Consider the following 15,186-nt stretch of genomic DNA (forward strand, 5'->3'; position numbering starts at 1 on the left):
CAAATGCTTTATTTAGTAGGCTAGCAGAAACCTATCAAAATTTACAGTTTATGATACATTAAGAACCCTCCCTTGTGATTCGAGAAGAAAAACTCAAAACCAACCAATTTATCTATGAATAAAGAGACTTTCTGAAATCAATTTAATGGAATCTATCAAGTTCCAAATCCAAAAAACCTTCTTTTACTCTGGTCACAGAATGACTAGTATTTCAAAGAATAAAATGAGTAGATGTAGTAAGTAAATGAGCCTAAAACCAGATGCATTATTCTTTCAGGGCAGCAGATGGACTAGCCCACTCACCAATAAGTCATCTGGACTAGCCCACTGCCCACTCACCAGATGTCCGACTTTGTGTCGTAGCCTTGGTGTTTCAGAGCCTCTGGACTCATATAATGGGGAGTTCCAGTTAAAGTGGTGGCTAGATCACTGGTTCCCATGAGGAGTCGAGACACTCCAAAATCCCCTTGAAATAATAATTAATTTTTATGAATATTTTAAAACAATGAAAATCAGTCTTGAAAATTAACAACTAAGTATCTAATTTGACAATTCTAACATGCAATGGGTTCATAGCATTTTAAAGGGAAGAAAAATGATGTATTTAAAATTACACAATGCTGGTAAATATCTTTTAAAAAATAAGCCTTATATGAGAAAGAAGACTTTGAGCTAGTTAAGCTAATTATGTAAACCAAAACTTTTCATTTCTGGAATTGTGAAGAACCAGCAACTTGAAACAAAAAATTTCAAGTCTGACTAACAACAAACAGAATGATTTTGGAAGGGCTGAATATAATGACTTGCAATTTCAACTGAGAGGGGAGAGTTTGTTCTTCATTTACAATAAAGAATAAATTTTAAAAAGTCTTTTCAGGAACATGACTATAAAAATTTGAATCCACCAGCTTCTCTCTACTTGCCTACCTAGTTGCATGCTTTTATGTCTTCCCTCTCTAAGAGTATCTTGCATGTAGATTAAACAATCCAATAATTGTTATGAGTGGAGATACAGTTCTGAAGGAGAACTAACGGTTAACAAAGCCATTCTATCAACATTTTGATTACCTGTGATAACTGCTAATTGCTTAAGTGGTGGGAAACCTGTAGTAATTAATCAGACTTGCAAAACAAGTCTAACCACTTGCAAAGTGTATGGCATGAAGTAGAAACTGAAAACATATTAGTTGAATCTACAAAGGATGTAGCAAATGTCTTATACCTCAATTTATATCAGATAATCAGAAACAAAATAATTTGGTTTTATTGACCCCAACCAAATAAGAACAAAAATTTGAGAAGTTAAAATAAACCGGTGATTACCCTAACACTTCTAGGCACTATATAGTTCAACTTGATATGTCAATAACATCTAGAATATACTCTTTCATGATTCTGGAATACACACTTTAAAAAAGTCTTACCAATTTTAAGTTGATTATTTTTCAGAAATACATTCTTTGATTTCAAGTCCCGATGAAGTATCCTCCTACGAAAAGGCAAAAAAGGATATTACAATTTCATGCAAAATGTAAAATTTTAAAATCATAATATAAATACCATGTTTCCCCGAAAATAAGACCTAGCCAGCCAATCAGCTCTAATGCATCTTTTGGAGCAAAAATTAATATAAGACCTGGTATTGTATTGTATTGTATTATATTATATTATACCTAGTCTTATTTTACTATAATATAATTTTACTTATATTAATTTTTGTTTGTTTGTTTTTAAGGTTTTTTTGGGGGGGAAGGGGTACAGGACTTTATTGGGGAAAAATGTGTACTTCCAGGACTTTTTTCCAAGTCAAGTTGTTGTCCTTTCAGTCTTAGTTGTGGAAGGCGCGGCTCAGCTCCAGGTCCAGTTGCCATTGCTAGTTGCAGGGGGCACAGCCCACCATCCTTGTGGGAGTCGAACCAGCAACCTTGTGGCTGAGAGAACGCACTCCAACCAACTGAGCCATCTGGGAGCTCAGCGGCAGCTCAGCTCAAGGTGCCGTGTTCAATCTTCGTTGCAGGGGTCAGAGCCCACCATCCCTTGCAGGACTCGACGAATCGAACTGGCAACCTTGTGGTCGAGAGCCCACTGGCCCATGTGGGAATCGAACCAGCATCCTTTGGAGTTAGGAGCATGGAGCTCTAACCACCTAAGCCACCAGGCCGGCCCCACTTATATTAATTTTTGCTCCAAAAGATGCATTAGAGCTGATTGTCCAGCTAGGTCTTATTTTGGGGGAAACATAGTAATATATATGGGTATATGTGAAGTAATTCACACATAAATACACACTCTTGTAGATATATCTTTAAATGTTTAAAAGCTACAAAGCCACATTTTCTTGTTTCCCTGAGAAGGAGTTTAAAATATATATATGTATGGTGATGGAAGGAAAACTGACTCTGGGTGGTGAACACACAATGCAATATATAGATGATGTATTATAGAATTGTACAATTGAAACTTACATAATTTTTCTAACCAATTCACCCCCAATAAATTTAATAAATAATAAATAAATAAATGAAAGTTTTTAAAGTCAGTGGAACATGTAACCAGGGAAAAAGTGAAATGGTCTCAACTATTTCAATAGGCCAGATTTTACTACTTTTGTAGCATGATGTGTACATTATTATACTCAGTAACTGTATACTCAGGTTTAGACTAATTATCATAAAGCTCTATAATCTACTACAAGTATATATAATCTATTACATACATATGTTACATTTATAATCTATTATATATTAAAACCCAAATGTTCAGGTTTTATATATTTGTGAAAATGATGTTGATAATGAAATTTAATAATAGATATTTATTAAGTCTTACTATAGCCAGCAATGTAAATTATGTCAGTTAAGACTTTAATTTATGGAATTATGGAGAACTGGACAACTTGAAAACCCTCTGCCTAAAAAACACCTAAAACTGTTGAATAAGGTATACAAATATCTTCACATATGCACAGCTGAGCCCACAAGAAAATGAGGCAAATCCCTGAGGATTATACAAAAAGAAAACTGAAATTCAAAGTGAGTAGTAGGTGCTGATTTCTCAGCTGCCCTAGTGAGCTGTGCTGGTCTAAGTAACTGGCTTTAATGGCCTTACAGAAACAAGAGCTAAGACACTGACTGAGCCCAGGTAATGTAATATGGAGAGTTGGAATTAACATATATAAGTATACTAATTATATATTTTATAATTTCATATATATACGTGAAGTCAGAATCCTATATGTGGTCCATACCTTAAGTAAAAGGAAACCTAAGAAACATTCACTCATGAGTAAACAAAATGACAAGGAAGCTTATCTGTATAGGTCTGAACTGTGAGCAGAGAAAAAATATATCTCTTTTCATAGTCTGTAACCATATGTCGCTGCTCACATTTGGGATTCATACATGCAATAGCTATATGGTTTCAGAAATTCTAAAGCTAAGATGTTAACATAAAAATTGGTCCTCAGCTGCTAATACCCTCTTAGGGCATCTGGCAGAAGCAAATGCAAACTAAGAGTCAGCAGATAACGTATAGTGAAATGACACCCCTGAGAATTTCAGATAATCTAATAGGATTTAAACTATAAACTAAGTATATTTTCAGTCATTAAAATCATTAAAAAAGGAATAGAAGACATAAGATAAAAACAGGATACTATCCCCTCAAAAATTATGATTTGAGAGACAACCGCATATAATTAATTTCCAGGGGGAAATGTGATTATTGAAATTAAAAACTCAAGAATAAAACTTCAGCTTCCAACTACGATGGAGTAAGCTTACATCACGCTAAATCTACTTCACACGCTAAAGCTTACATCACGCTAAACCTTCCACAGTTGTATAGAGAACACTAAAAAATTTAAACAATGTAAAATGTCTGTGTGAGGCCAAATATATCAAATTATTTATAATTATAAATGGTTACCAATGTTTACCAATGTTTACCAGGTCATATGGAAATTTCTCTCCCAACAAATGATTATGTTTATGTACAAAATCGTACTATTATTAGTTAACACCATAAATAAATATGAGGTATAAAAATAATTTTTTTTAACCAGTACAATTAATGATAATACAGGTGTCATGACGTCAGGACAATGATCAAACCTCCGCCTTCCAGAGCAAAGCTGCAAATCATTACTAACAGCAGGGCCAAAGCAAAGCCAATCAGAGTCCATCTACTTCACTCCATAGGAGACAAATAGATACACACTCAAAAAGGGAATGGAATCTGAATTGTATATAAAGCGAAGAATTAGGGATGATGGCAGGAGTTTCTTCTAATTCAAATAATCTTTACCCTCTTTAAGGCTTCCAAGGATTCGATAGGAATAAGAATGCTTTTAAGAGTGAAGAGGAAAGAATAAAACTGAACAACATAGTCTGGGCCACTTCATCTTAGGACAAACAACCCCAGGTGCTAAAATCTAAAGCAGTATGCTACTATTTTGATGCCCAATCTGGAGATGAGGATATCAACACCTAGAAAGTCTGAGTAATTTGCCCCAGGTCATACAGGCTGTGAGTACAAACAGGTCTGTTTGGCTGTACAAACCACTATTCCCACGTACGTCTGTTTCACTCATGGCAGAGGACAATAGTGTATGTTGATTTTCAAAAAGTATCCTTGGTACAAAGATAACTACCATTTAGTGAGGGCTCATTTGTTAATAAAAAAAAAGAACAATAGAAAATTGCATTTCATCAATATTCTCTCCTGCCTTCTCATATTCCAACAACGTCTACAGCAGGGCTGTGCATGAATATGTTGTTGACTACTTACTGGTTAAAATGAAAACAATTATATTCAACTACAGAGGGTGAAACAAAATCTGGCCGCCTCGATGCCCGCCCGTGGAATGCCCCTGGTAGGGCCGGCAGTACCTGGTAGGCCTGCGTAGTGCCTCCCCAGAGACCACTCCCCTACTCTTCTCCCTCACCATCAGAACCCCAGGAGCCCTGGGGAGGCTGGGCCCTCCTCAGTTCTGGCTGGGAAGGGCAGTGTGGGGATTGGGATGTGAATATGGAGGAAAGTATAGGAAACAAATTGAGGTAATCTCTTTTCCTTTTGGGGTGACTGGTTTAGGTATGTGGTGGGACAAAATTCTGGCCAATGTTAAAGTATATATTTGATATATTTTCAAAAGGGTAAATATCATGAAAATATAAAATGAACACATGCCAAGGATTTTATTCAACTTATTCATTAACAAGGGAACTAGTAAGATGTTAAAACTGAGTCAAAGAATGTTTGACAAACTAGGGTATTTATAGGAAGATATGATTGTTGGGTAGACATAAAACTGGTTCATGCCCAATAGGACCATGCACCACATCCCCTGGGTATCTGTTCCACTGAAGAGAAATTATTTGCATCTCTTATGGACAAAAATATTCAAGTTAAGCTCTGCTTCTTCAGAGATAAAATAGCACAGATGACAGAAAGTTAAGTCTGGCACTGCACTGAAAGAATACCCAGTAATCTCTTTTGCCTTTTCTAAGTTTTGGAAATTTTTTTAACATCAATGAGACATAAAGGAAGCTTGTAGGAAATACTCCTCTACTCTTATAAAAGACAAAAAGAAGAGGGTGATACAGGCCCCTTTTAGTTCGTGTGGCCTTTGGTTACTGCTGTACGAGGACAGTATATGTGTGGCAGTGCTACAGCCATCTTGGTAACCAGGAAAGAACAAGCTTGATTACAAAAGCCAACCATGCTGAGAATGGGAATAAAGAGATAGAAAGAACCTGAACCCCTAAGGGCACCACTGAGCCACCAGAGTTAACCCTCCTCCTTGAAAACTTCTTTTTAGGTGAGACAGTGAATTTTTTTTTATTGTTTAAGCTGCTTCTGTTAGTTGCACTTAAAAGCATCTTAGGTTGATTCACTTAGTCCTTGCAGCGTTGATTATAGATTCAAGGAGCAGGGACTGGGTCTCTTTCAGCTACAAGTACCCAGGAAATCAGGGTCTAAGGGTTTAGAATTTGGAATAGTGAGCTAGAGAGGTGACCAGGGGACTGGCCACTATGAACTTGGAATAAGTAATACATTCAAGAGAAATTTACCTGAAGACTAAACAAGTAGAAGATGAGCTACAGATAATAATACATTAGCAGCCCTCACATATATAAATATGTAAATAAGTAAAGCGGCACTGGATTTTTAAGAAAAAAAGTTAATGTTAGAAAGAGGTTATGAGAAATAATTGGCTGGCACTATGAAAATGGAATAATAATTTCTATGTAACAGAACAGCTAATTTAAAAGTATAATTTATTGACTTTGGGGTTAGAGTAAGCAAAAAATAGTTCCACCAAGAAAGTCTCATCACACACTTGATTAACACCCTTTCCTTTGGAGTATATGAACATTAAATCCAAGAAATAACAAGGCAACTAGTAATATAGGCAACTTATATAAAATCGTTCTTCTAAAAAGCTCACAGTAGCTCTCCATCTATTACCTCATACGTTCCACACCATATCACCAGGAGTGGTAGTAGGGCCTTCTCATTGCTAAGTTTCATTATGCCCAAGAGAATTAAGTGACCTGATTAAGATTAGATGACGGTTGTGGTCAAATACATGCAGAGCTCCTGCCTCTGTCTCCTCGAGCAGGACATTTTCTACATCCGCCTTCGGGACCAAGTAAAGTGAAGAGTCTGTGGCAACAGAGAGAGCAGGTGTTTCTCACCTCCCAGCCTGAGATAGGACTGTGGAGCAGGTACGGACAGTATAACCTTCATCTCTCCCTCTGCCCTTACCTGAATAGTTTCTGACACATCATTCCCTTCCCTACAGATCAGTCCTTCGTCTGGGGGGGTCTCAGGGTGGATAGCGAACGCTTCTTGCTGAAGGTGCTGGCACATGCAATGACTCCTTGGTGACGCACGACACAGACAGCTCCGTTGCTGGTCAGCCATGCAGCCTCTGTCCTAGACTCAGGGGCACCTGTCTGGCTTCCTCACCTGTGCTGTGGGCCCTCACAACCATGAGGAGCCCTCTGTGTTGTAGTCAGGTCCTCTCCAATGTAATTATTGACAACACAGCAGCAGTCACCTACACCCGGCGTGGGGGTGGGGTCTCCTTGAAAAAAGTGACCTCAGGACATCCTTAAGAAGTGGGAACCAGACAAAAGCAGGAATCTCCAATAATACCACAGATACCACAACTTCCCTTTGCTTTTCCATCTTCAAACCTAGGGCAACACACCTCCACTTCCTGACATACTTACTGACCTGTATTCACAAGTAGGCCTTTTCCCTGGGAGCCTCATGACATTAAAAATAAATTCCTCATGCCACCTTTCAGGGAATATTTAGCCATTTGCACAATACTGGCTGGGGAAATGTGTGGGCTTTTAGATGAGGAGGCAATGCCCCTGCACTGGTCTCCATTCCACTGTGAAAGCACGAAAATCAGCAAGGCCTTCGGGTCACCAGCAAATGGGCTCTCCGTACAGAGGCTGCTCTGTCTGTTATCTTAAAAAATCTAGACTAATTGAACATGCCCTTCAACAGAAATGAGTTTGGGGGAGGTTGTTTGTTTTGTTTTGTTTTGTGGTTTCTGTGTTAGCACTGGGAGCAAAAACAAAAGATGAACAAGACATTGTCAGCTCCCAGGGAGTTCCCGTATGCCTAATTCTATTCTGCTGTGGCATCGAGAGATGATGTTTGAAAACTAGACAATTAATTAGAACAAAGAAAGGCTACAGGACTGCACTTTCAGAGAGGGTACAGTTCTAGCTTTGTCCAAGGTTCCACAGTCCCTCAAATATTGGACCAGCCTATGGATGCTTGGGAGAGCTGGTAATGAGCCACAGAACACAAACAGCGGGAATGAGTTTAGGGCCATATTCTCTAGGTAGCCTTTAGTGAACTGTGAATATTCTTAGCTTTTTACATTATTCTTTACAGGTGTCTATGCCATATGTCAATGAAATCATTCTCTTGGATTTACATTGCTTTAAAAACAGATAATTAAGATAGTTTATTTACTATAGAAAACATGTTTTAGATCTATAGAAAATAAACATTGAAAAAGAACACAAGTGAAAAGATTATATATTTATGATCAGGAATAACATGCAGCATTTCTCCATTTAAAAACTATTCTGGAGATTGGATCAAGACGGAGCTACCTTCCTCCCCTTTCCACCCCAAATTCCCAGAAACCTGAGGAACTTTACAAGCAAAAATTCATAATAGTGCCAGAAAATAATAGTCATATATGGGCAAGAGTTTTCAAAAAAGCTCTGCAAGAAAGCAAAAAGAGGAGCCCCAAACCTAGAACATATGGAAGAATGCTGCCTCTCGACATCCTTCTACTCACAGCAGCAACCGGCTCAAAATGTGCCCTGTGTGGATTTTCTCACTTCCCCGTCCCACTCTGTCCCCACTCCATAGCTTCTACTTCCTGAGATCACCTCCTAGATAATCTTCCTATACCCGAGTTTTTGAGTCAAGGCTCAGATCCTGGAGGAACCTAAACAGGAGATAATTCTTAGTGTTTTCCCAAGATCTAGGGCCTCACTTCTACTTTCTTCTCTCTCTCTCTCTCTGTCTCTCTCTCTCTCTCTCTCTCTGTCTCTCTCTCTGAGATATCTCTCATATAATTACAAAGATGATTTTATATACATATATATAATATGCATACATATACATATATATAATATGCGTATATATGTATATATAATCATCTTTGTAATTTACCACCCAGATGAAGATATAGAACATTTCCAACATCCCAGAAGGTTTCTTTGTGTCCCTTCCAGTTAAAACTCCCTTCCAAAGTTAATCTTTATTCTGACTCACCATAGAGTAATTTTGCTTGTTTTTGACCTAATATAAATGGAGTCATATAGTTTGCATTTTTTTTGCATCTGGGTTTTCACCCAACAGCATGTCTCTGAGATTCTTCCACATCATGCATACCAATTGTGTGTTCTTTTTTTTTTTACTGAAGAATAGTATTACATTACATGAATATACCACAATTTATTGAACCATTCTATTGTAAACAGACATTTATTAGTGTTTTGTTTACTACAAATAAGGCTTCTATGGACATTTTTGTACATGTCTTTTTTTGGACATAGGTACTCATTTTTCATCTGAGGAACAGAATTACTGGGTCACAGGGTATGTGAATGTTCAGCTTTTGGAGGTACTATCAAACATTTTTCCTAAATGGTTATACCAATTTACATCCTAACAGCAATGTAAGAGACTTTCAGTAGCTCCACATCCTTGATAACACTTATTATTGTCAAGAGCTTTTTATAGCCCTTCTGGTGGTCCTCATTTCTACACTGAATTACAACCAAAAAACAACAACATTTATATAGGGCTTAACTATTTGCACACTTTTTAAATGTATAATATCTCAATGCATATTCCCTACAGCCTTGTAAGTAAGTAAGGAAGAATCCCTTTATCATCCCTATTTTATAGATGAGGAAACAAAGGCTCAGAGAGGTTAAGTAACTTACCCAGACCAAAATACAGTACATAATGGAGACTCACAATCTTACATATCCACCATGATACACAGTTTATAGTTATTTAGGTACAAGTTTTATCTCTGGTACTTTACTAACAGCTCTTTGAAGTTAGGCCATTTAAAAAATGTATCACTATTTAATAAAGGAATAAATAAACTTAAATATAAAATTGAAATTACAATAATTGGTTTTAATAGCATAATAAGAAATATCATCATTTGTTATCTGAATCACAAAGGATGGTATTTCAGATTCACAGATCCACAAATTTAAACATTTAGCCTCATTTAATGACTTTCTTGGAATGTTGAAAGATTTGGAAAAAATTTAAATCCTCTCTTTGAAGGATTATTTTAAATTCACTTATTTTAACTAGTAGTAAGTAGACCCACATGTATCAAAAATATTTGGATTCCTAAATGAATAAGATGTCAGTTTCCTATTTTGCACACAGAATGCCAAAGTTGGCATCTTTATGTGTGTTGTTTTCCTTATGTATAAGCCAATAAATATGTCATGGAATAGTAAAAAATAAAATAAAACAAATAGCAATATAAACTCTATGTACACCGATGTCCTACATGCAACAGCTTTGGGTTTATTAAAAGATTATTTGATATTCTTTTATCATGATCTCTTAGGATAGTTTTACATCAATCAAAAGGTTGTTATGAGTTGTCAGTAAGCCAATACAGATTATTGTCAATAAGTCAGTGGCTACCTGTATCATGGAGCACGTGTTTCAAAAGATACATGGCAAAGCACAGAATAATCCAATTATTTTTATGCAATCAGATACCTCAAATGACACATTTAAGCTATTTGACATCCATGGATTGCCAGACATTGGTGTACCTATAAATTTTCTTTTTTGTTTAAGAAGAATGTTACTACATGTTCCTAAATTGAAAGCTAACATGGACATCTCACAGTATCTACTTTTATCTACATAGGTTCATCGTTTCAAATGTGTTCATACCATTTTATGGGTCTGTAAAACATTTAACATCTAAAATGTCTTACTTTTGACCTGTATAAAAAATAATTAAAAGTTTTAAAATACATTTTTGAGGCCCAGATTGTAAATACAAATTATATAGACAATTGAACTCACAAAACATACTTTGACCTTCTTTATCAGCTATTTCACATCAAAACTGACTTTGGGTCTAAGTGCTTATCTCTCTGAGGCCAAAGAATGTCTTCTTAGCTCATCTCGGGAAGTGAACACATAGCTAAATGGGCACTGACACACTCCAAGGCGAACATGCAATTCATTTGTAGCGTCCTAGGGTATTAATAGCTCAAGCCTGCTGTAACATATAAGAAATTCATAGCATGCTAAAGATATCTGAGAGATGGTCAGATACAGGGGAATGTGCTTAATACAAGCTTCTGTTTTGTATTAAAGGCCAACTTGGTTTCTAGAACAACCACCAAAAGCTATTCAAGTAAATCTTCTAGATACAATCATTCAAAATGTTTCCTCACACAAAAGCATATTATAGATGTTTAGCCATAGTCACTTGCCGTTTGGGCCTGTTTCCTTTTCATTCTATCCCCCAAAATTCATTTTTCAAGTTCAGACATGACTGTTAAAAAGAAATTCTGTCCCCCAGTAGCAAATGAACATACCTTTCATGCATGTAGTCAACTCCCAACAACAGCTGGATAAACCACTCTATTATTTGACTTTCTAGAAAGGTTTTTCCAGCTTCTTTATATTCCTGAATTTTGTAGTCCAGATCTCGGCCCTGAAACAAAATAGCATAATTTTTCATACGTTTTTCAGTTAAGATTTTAAAATCAAGTTCTCTCAACAATGGTTAATACACAGCAGTCACTGTTTATCATAAGAAAGTGCCACTCTGTAACTATCACTGACAAAGGTTATCTCCTTGACCAAACTCTAGCCAGGCTCCTCTGAGCCTTCTTCTCGACTGGGCCTCAACCTTGTCCTATAAAGACTTGAACAAATACTAACCTATTTCTAACAGCTCAAGGACACATCTCTAGGGAGACCCTCGTACCCCTGAAAGTCCCTGCCTTAGAAAATTCAGGGCTGCCAGAAGAACCTTCTGTTTGTTCCAGCCCACCTCAAGATAGGGCCCCTGTCTCTGGGTCTCCTGGGAGAGTAGGAGCCTGAGGTTGGATAAGCAGCAATTAGCAAACTCAGACATACATGGACCAACCCCCTTACTGCTTTTTGTGCTTTTTCACTTCCCTGACTCTGCTCGGCCACCGGTTTCCCCCTCCCCCATTCTATCTTTACATCATCCAGTCACCTCTGCACATAGCAGAATGGACTCAGCTTTTTCCCCCACTGTCAGTAGTGACTGAAGAAACTCTGTTTTTACCGCTTCAGGTGTTGTATTGCTGTGTTTATCTTTCACATCACTCAAGGACAAATCTATTATAAAGGGATTTTTTAAATTATGTTAGCTAAATATTACCTACAAATTTATTTTTATTATATTTTGTTATATTACATATTTATATGTACCCACATAAAACTAGGAATAACTTTGCTTATGCTTAGAGTTGTATATAACTGCAGAACACGTACATATATACAAATTAAAAATATAAAGCCAATAAAATTCAAATTAGTGATAGTAACTTAATATCAAGTAATAATGTTTTGATGAAATGAAATTGGTGCTTCCATTGTGCATACAGCACTGGCTCCTGGAATACAGATTCTTTTCAGACAAACATGTGCTTTCCTTTATTTAGCTACAGCAAAACTCTCAGGAATGTGGACTGTTGATTCATGTGAGGTCCCTACACATTACTTAAACATTTAGTCAGTCTCTGTCCTACCACTCACTGGTGATAGGTTAAAGAATAATACTTGGTGCCAAAAACGACTCCTGATCACAAATGAAAGACAACTAAAATTGCCTGGCGGAGTGAAATATAAGACTCCTTCTGATTATGCTTATATACAAGTAAATGTATTTCAACTACCATAGAAATGAAATCAAAAATGTTAAATTCTCCTAGAGAACCCCTATATCTCATCCCTTTTACCTTAAAACACTGAAACTTTAGAGACAACTTGAGAAGAGTTCCTCTGAAGAAAATGAGCTAAATGCACCTATGTTTGCTCTTTGGTGGATGCCGACACAGGCCCCATGAAGAGAGGAGACGCATGTGCCACATCCATAAGGAGCACAAGAGCCAGACATTGAGCTATTCACAGACTATTCCTGACAGAGTCGGCACATTAGATGCAGAGGAGAAGCTTTCATAGGCAATGGAACAATCAAAGGAAAACGACTTCTAGCAAACAACATGAAGTCAACAGAATAACTGACTTGTAATGTGTTTATTTCCTTTCAGTGCGTTGTCCAAATGTTTGCCTAGCATACTCTCTCCTTCCACACAGGGCACAAGTCAAAAGGGCGTATCAAACCTTCAACTTGCATCCTTGCTCAAACTCAATTTCCTGCTGGATTGTCTGGGAAAAGGAGAGCAAAGCTCATTGGAATTCACAAAAATGGTGAATCAAATATTTCACTCTTTGTCAAAACGACCATCATTTCTTTCTCATTTCTCCAGACATGCCTTTATATCCCTTCTCCTTTCAATCCTAGAGTTTATCAAAGTTCTGTTATATCACACAAGCTGTACCGTCATAATGTTTCTATAAGTTGCACTAAACATTTTTTGATAATAGATTATAACATCCTGTGAAGTAGACACAAAAGCCCTTCAGATGAAAGGTGAGTTATAAATGTATATATTTTCCATTCCCAGTTTTCCTTTTCTATCCAAGGGGATTCTAGCAAAACTTTCTCCCCCACAAAGAAAAAACAAAAATTTTAAACAAAAAACAAGATCTATTTTCAATAGCCCATTAGACGCTCTGAATGCAATCAAACATCTCCAGTGGCAGAAAGATAATAATCTACATGTTACCGTCTCCTTCCTGAACAGAGGAGGAGTGACAGGAAGGAGGAGGGAAGGAAAGAAGGAAGGAAGGAAGGAAGGAAGGGAGGGAGGGAGGGAGGGAGGGAGGGAGGGAGGGAGGAAGGAAGGAAGGAAGGAAGGAAAGAAGGAAGGAAGGAAGGAAAAAAAGGAAAGAGGGAAGGAAGGAGGGAGGGAGAGAGGGAGGGAAGGAATAAAAAGAAGAAAGAAAAAAAACCCTTGCCTTAAAGAAATATCAATGAAGCTGTCTGCTTCAACCTAATATTTCTTACTTTAGGAAGGTGAAACATAAGTACAGTTGTCCCTATAAAAATGGTCTTTGCATATGCAAAACACACACCCTGGGTGACATTTATTGTTAGTCTGACAACCACCTCCTTAGGCTCTCTTCTCAAGTGGCAAGTAGAAGTTGCTTGTCTGTTTCCTGTGTTGATATTAAAATGTCTGCACAATTTCTTGTGACTAAATAAATAATATATAGACTATTGAAAAATAAATAGGGCCTTCTTTAATGGTAGCTCAAAGTACCATGTCAAAAAGAGATATACAAACTCCCCCTTGCTCTCTGGGTAGAATCATAAAAAGAAGGAATGCATCAGTTCCTAGTATTAAGAACTAGAATGCCAAAAGATTAAATTAATCAGAGAGCTGGGTCTCATCCTCAAGTTAGACCCTTACAATTTTCATTTTTCATGTTTATCTCCAAGAAAAACTGCTTGTTTTGTATCTACTTTGATGTTAGCTTCTAAGCCTTGATGTTAACTTCTAAGGTTTTGAAAATTTGTAACCCAAAATGTACCATTGGATGGATCAATGAATGGTATCTTCTCTTCCCTACCCCACCCCAGTTAGCCAATATCAGATTGACTTTGAAATGCCAAGACCTTGAAGAAATGAAAAACAACTCAAATACAGTATCGAAGCTCTATATTTGATTGCCATTAAAAATGATTTTAAAAAATTAATTTATGGTTGTTTTTGAGTCATTAACAGAAGCACTTGCCACCAGAAGAAAGTAGAGCCTTCTCAGAAGCCTGAATACGATGAAACTGCAATGTTCAGAGCATTTACAAGGGACGGATTTTAGGGCTAGAGGAGCTCGAAAAACTGTTCTACCCTACTTCTTCACTTTAAACTGAAAAAGCTGCCCTTTATTTACTTGGTTGACATCTTAAAATGCTGTTCCTTCACACTTTACATCTCTTCTTAAAAAAAGCTTCTAATACATCTTTGCAGTGGACCTCAAATGTTAGCATGCATAAGAATCATCCAAATTGCTTGTTTAAAATGTATATTCCTGGGCCATATCAACAAAGACTCTGATTCAATAAATCTAAAGAGGACCAAGGAATCTGTCTTTTTATAACAAGCATGCTAAGTAGCTCTGGACCAGATAGTCCATGGACCACACTTTAAGAAAACACTGCTTGATAATAATACAAATGGGCCATATACTTAATATTGCACCCATCAATGGAAATACTTTGTCCATGGGCCGGCCCGGTGGCTCAGGCGGTTGGAGCTCCATGCTCCTAACTCCGAAGGCTGCCGGTTCGATTCCCACATGGGCCAGCGGGCTCTCAACAAAAAAAAAAAAAAAAAAAAAAAAAAAGGAAATACTTTGTCCAATAGTTTAAAAAACTCCAAAGGCAAAATATGTATTGGGAAAGTCAGGATTGAATAAGAATCATTTTATAATGACATATTTTTAAAGCCTGTGACATTATTTAGGAGAATACCAATAAAT

The 15,186-nt window shown here is 37.0% G+C and overlaps 1 protein-coding gene across 16 annotated transcripts in view; it reads right to left on the reverse strand.

Moving 5' to 3' along the window:
• NEK11 (NIMA related kinase 11) overlaps positions 1–15,186 on the reverse strand; it is a 184,641-nt gene that overhangs the window by 119,765 nt on the left and 49,690 nt on the right. For all 16 annotated transcript variants that reach the window (XM_081072875.1, XM_081072877.1, XM_081072881.1 and 13 more), the window contains 3 exons: positions 11,142–11,260; positions 1,425–1,489; positions 340–466 (listed from right to left, as the gene is read on the reverse strand). In XM_081072875.1, the coding sequence (XP_080929001.1) occupies positions 340–466; positions 1,425–1,489; positions 11,142–11,260 (311 nt within the window). The remainder of the gene's footprint in view (positions 1–339; positions 467–1,424; positions 1,490–11,141; positions 11,261–15,186) is intronic.

Source organism: Rhinolophus hipposideros (genome assembly GCF_964194185.1).
Source record: "Rhinolophus hipposideros genome assembly, chromosome: 14".
Lineage (NCBI taxonomy): Eukaryota > Metazoa > Chordata > Mammalia > Chiroptera > Rhinolophidae > Rhinolophus > Rhinolophus hipposideros.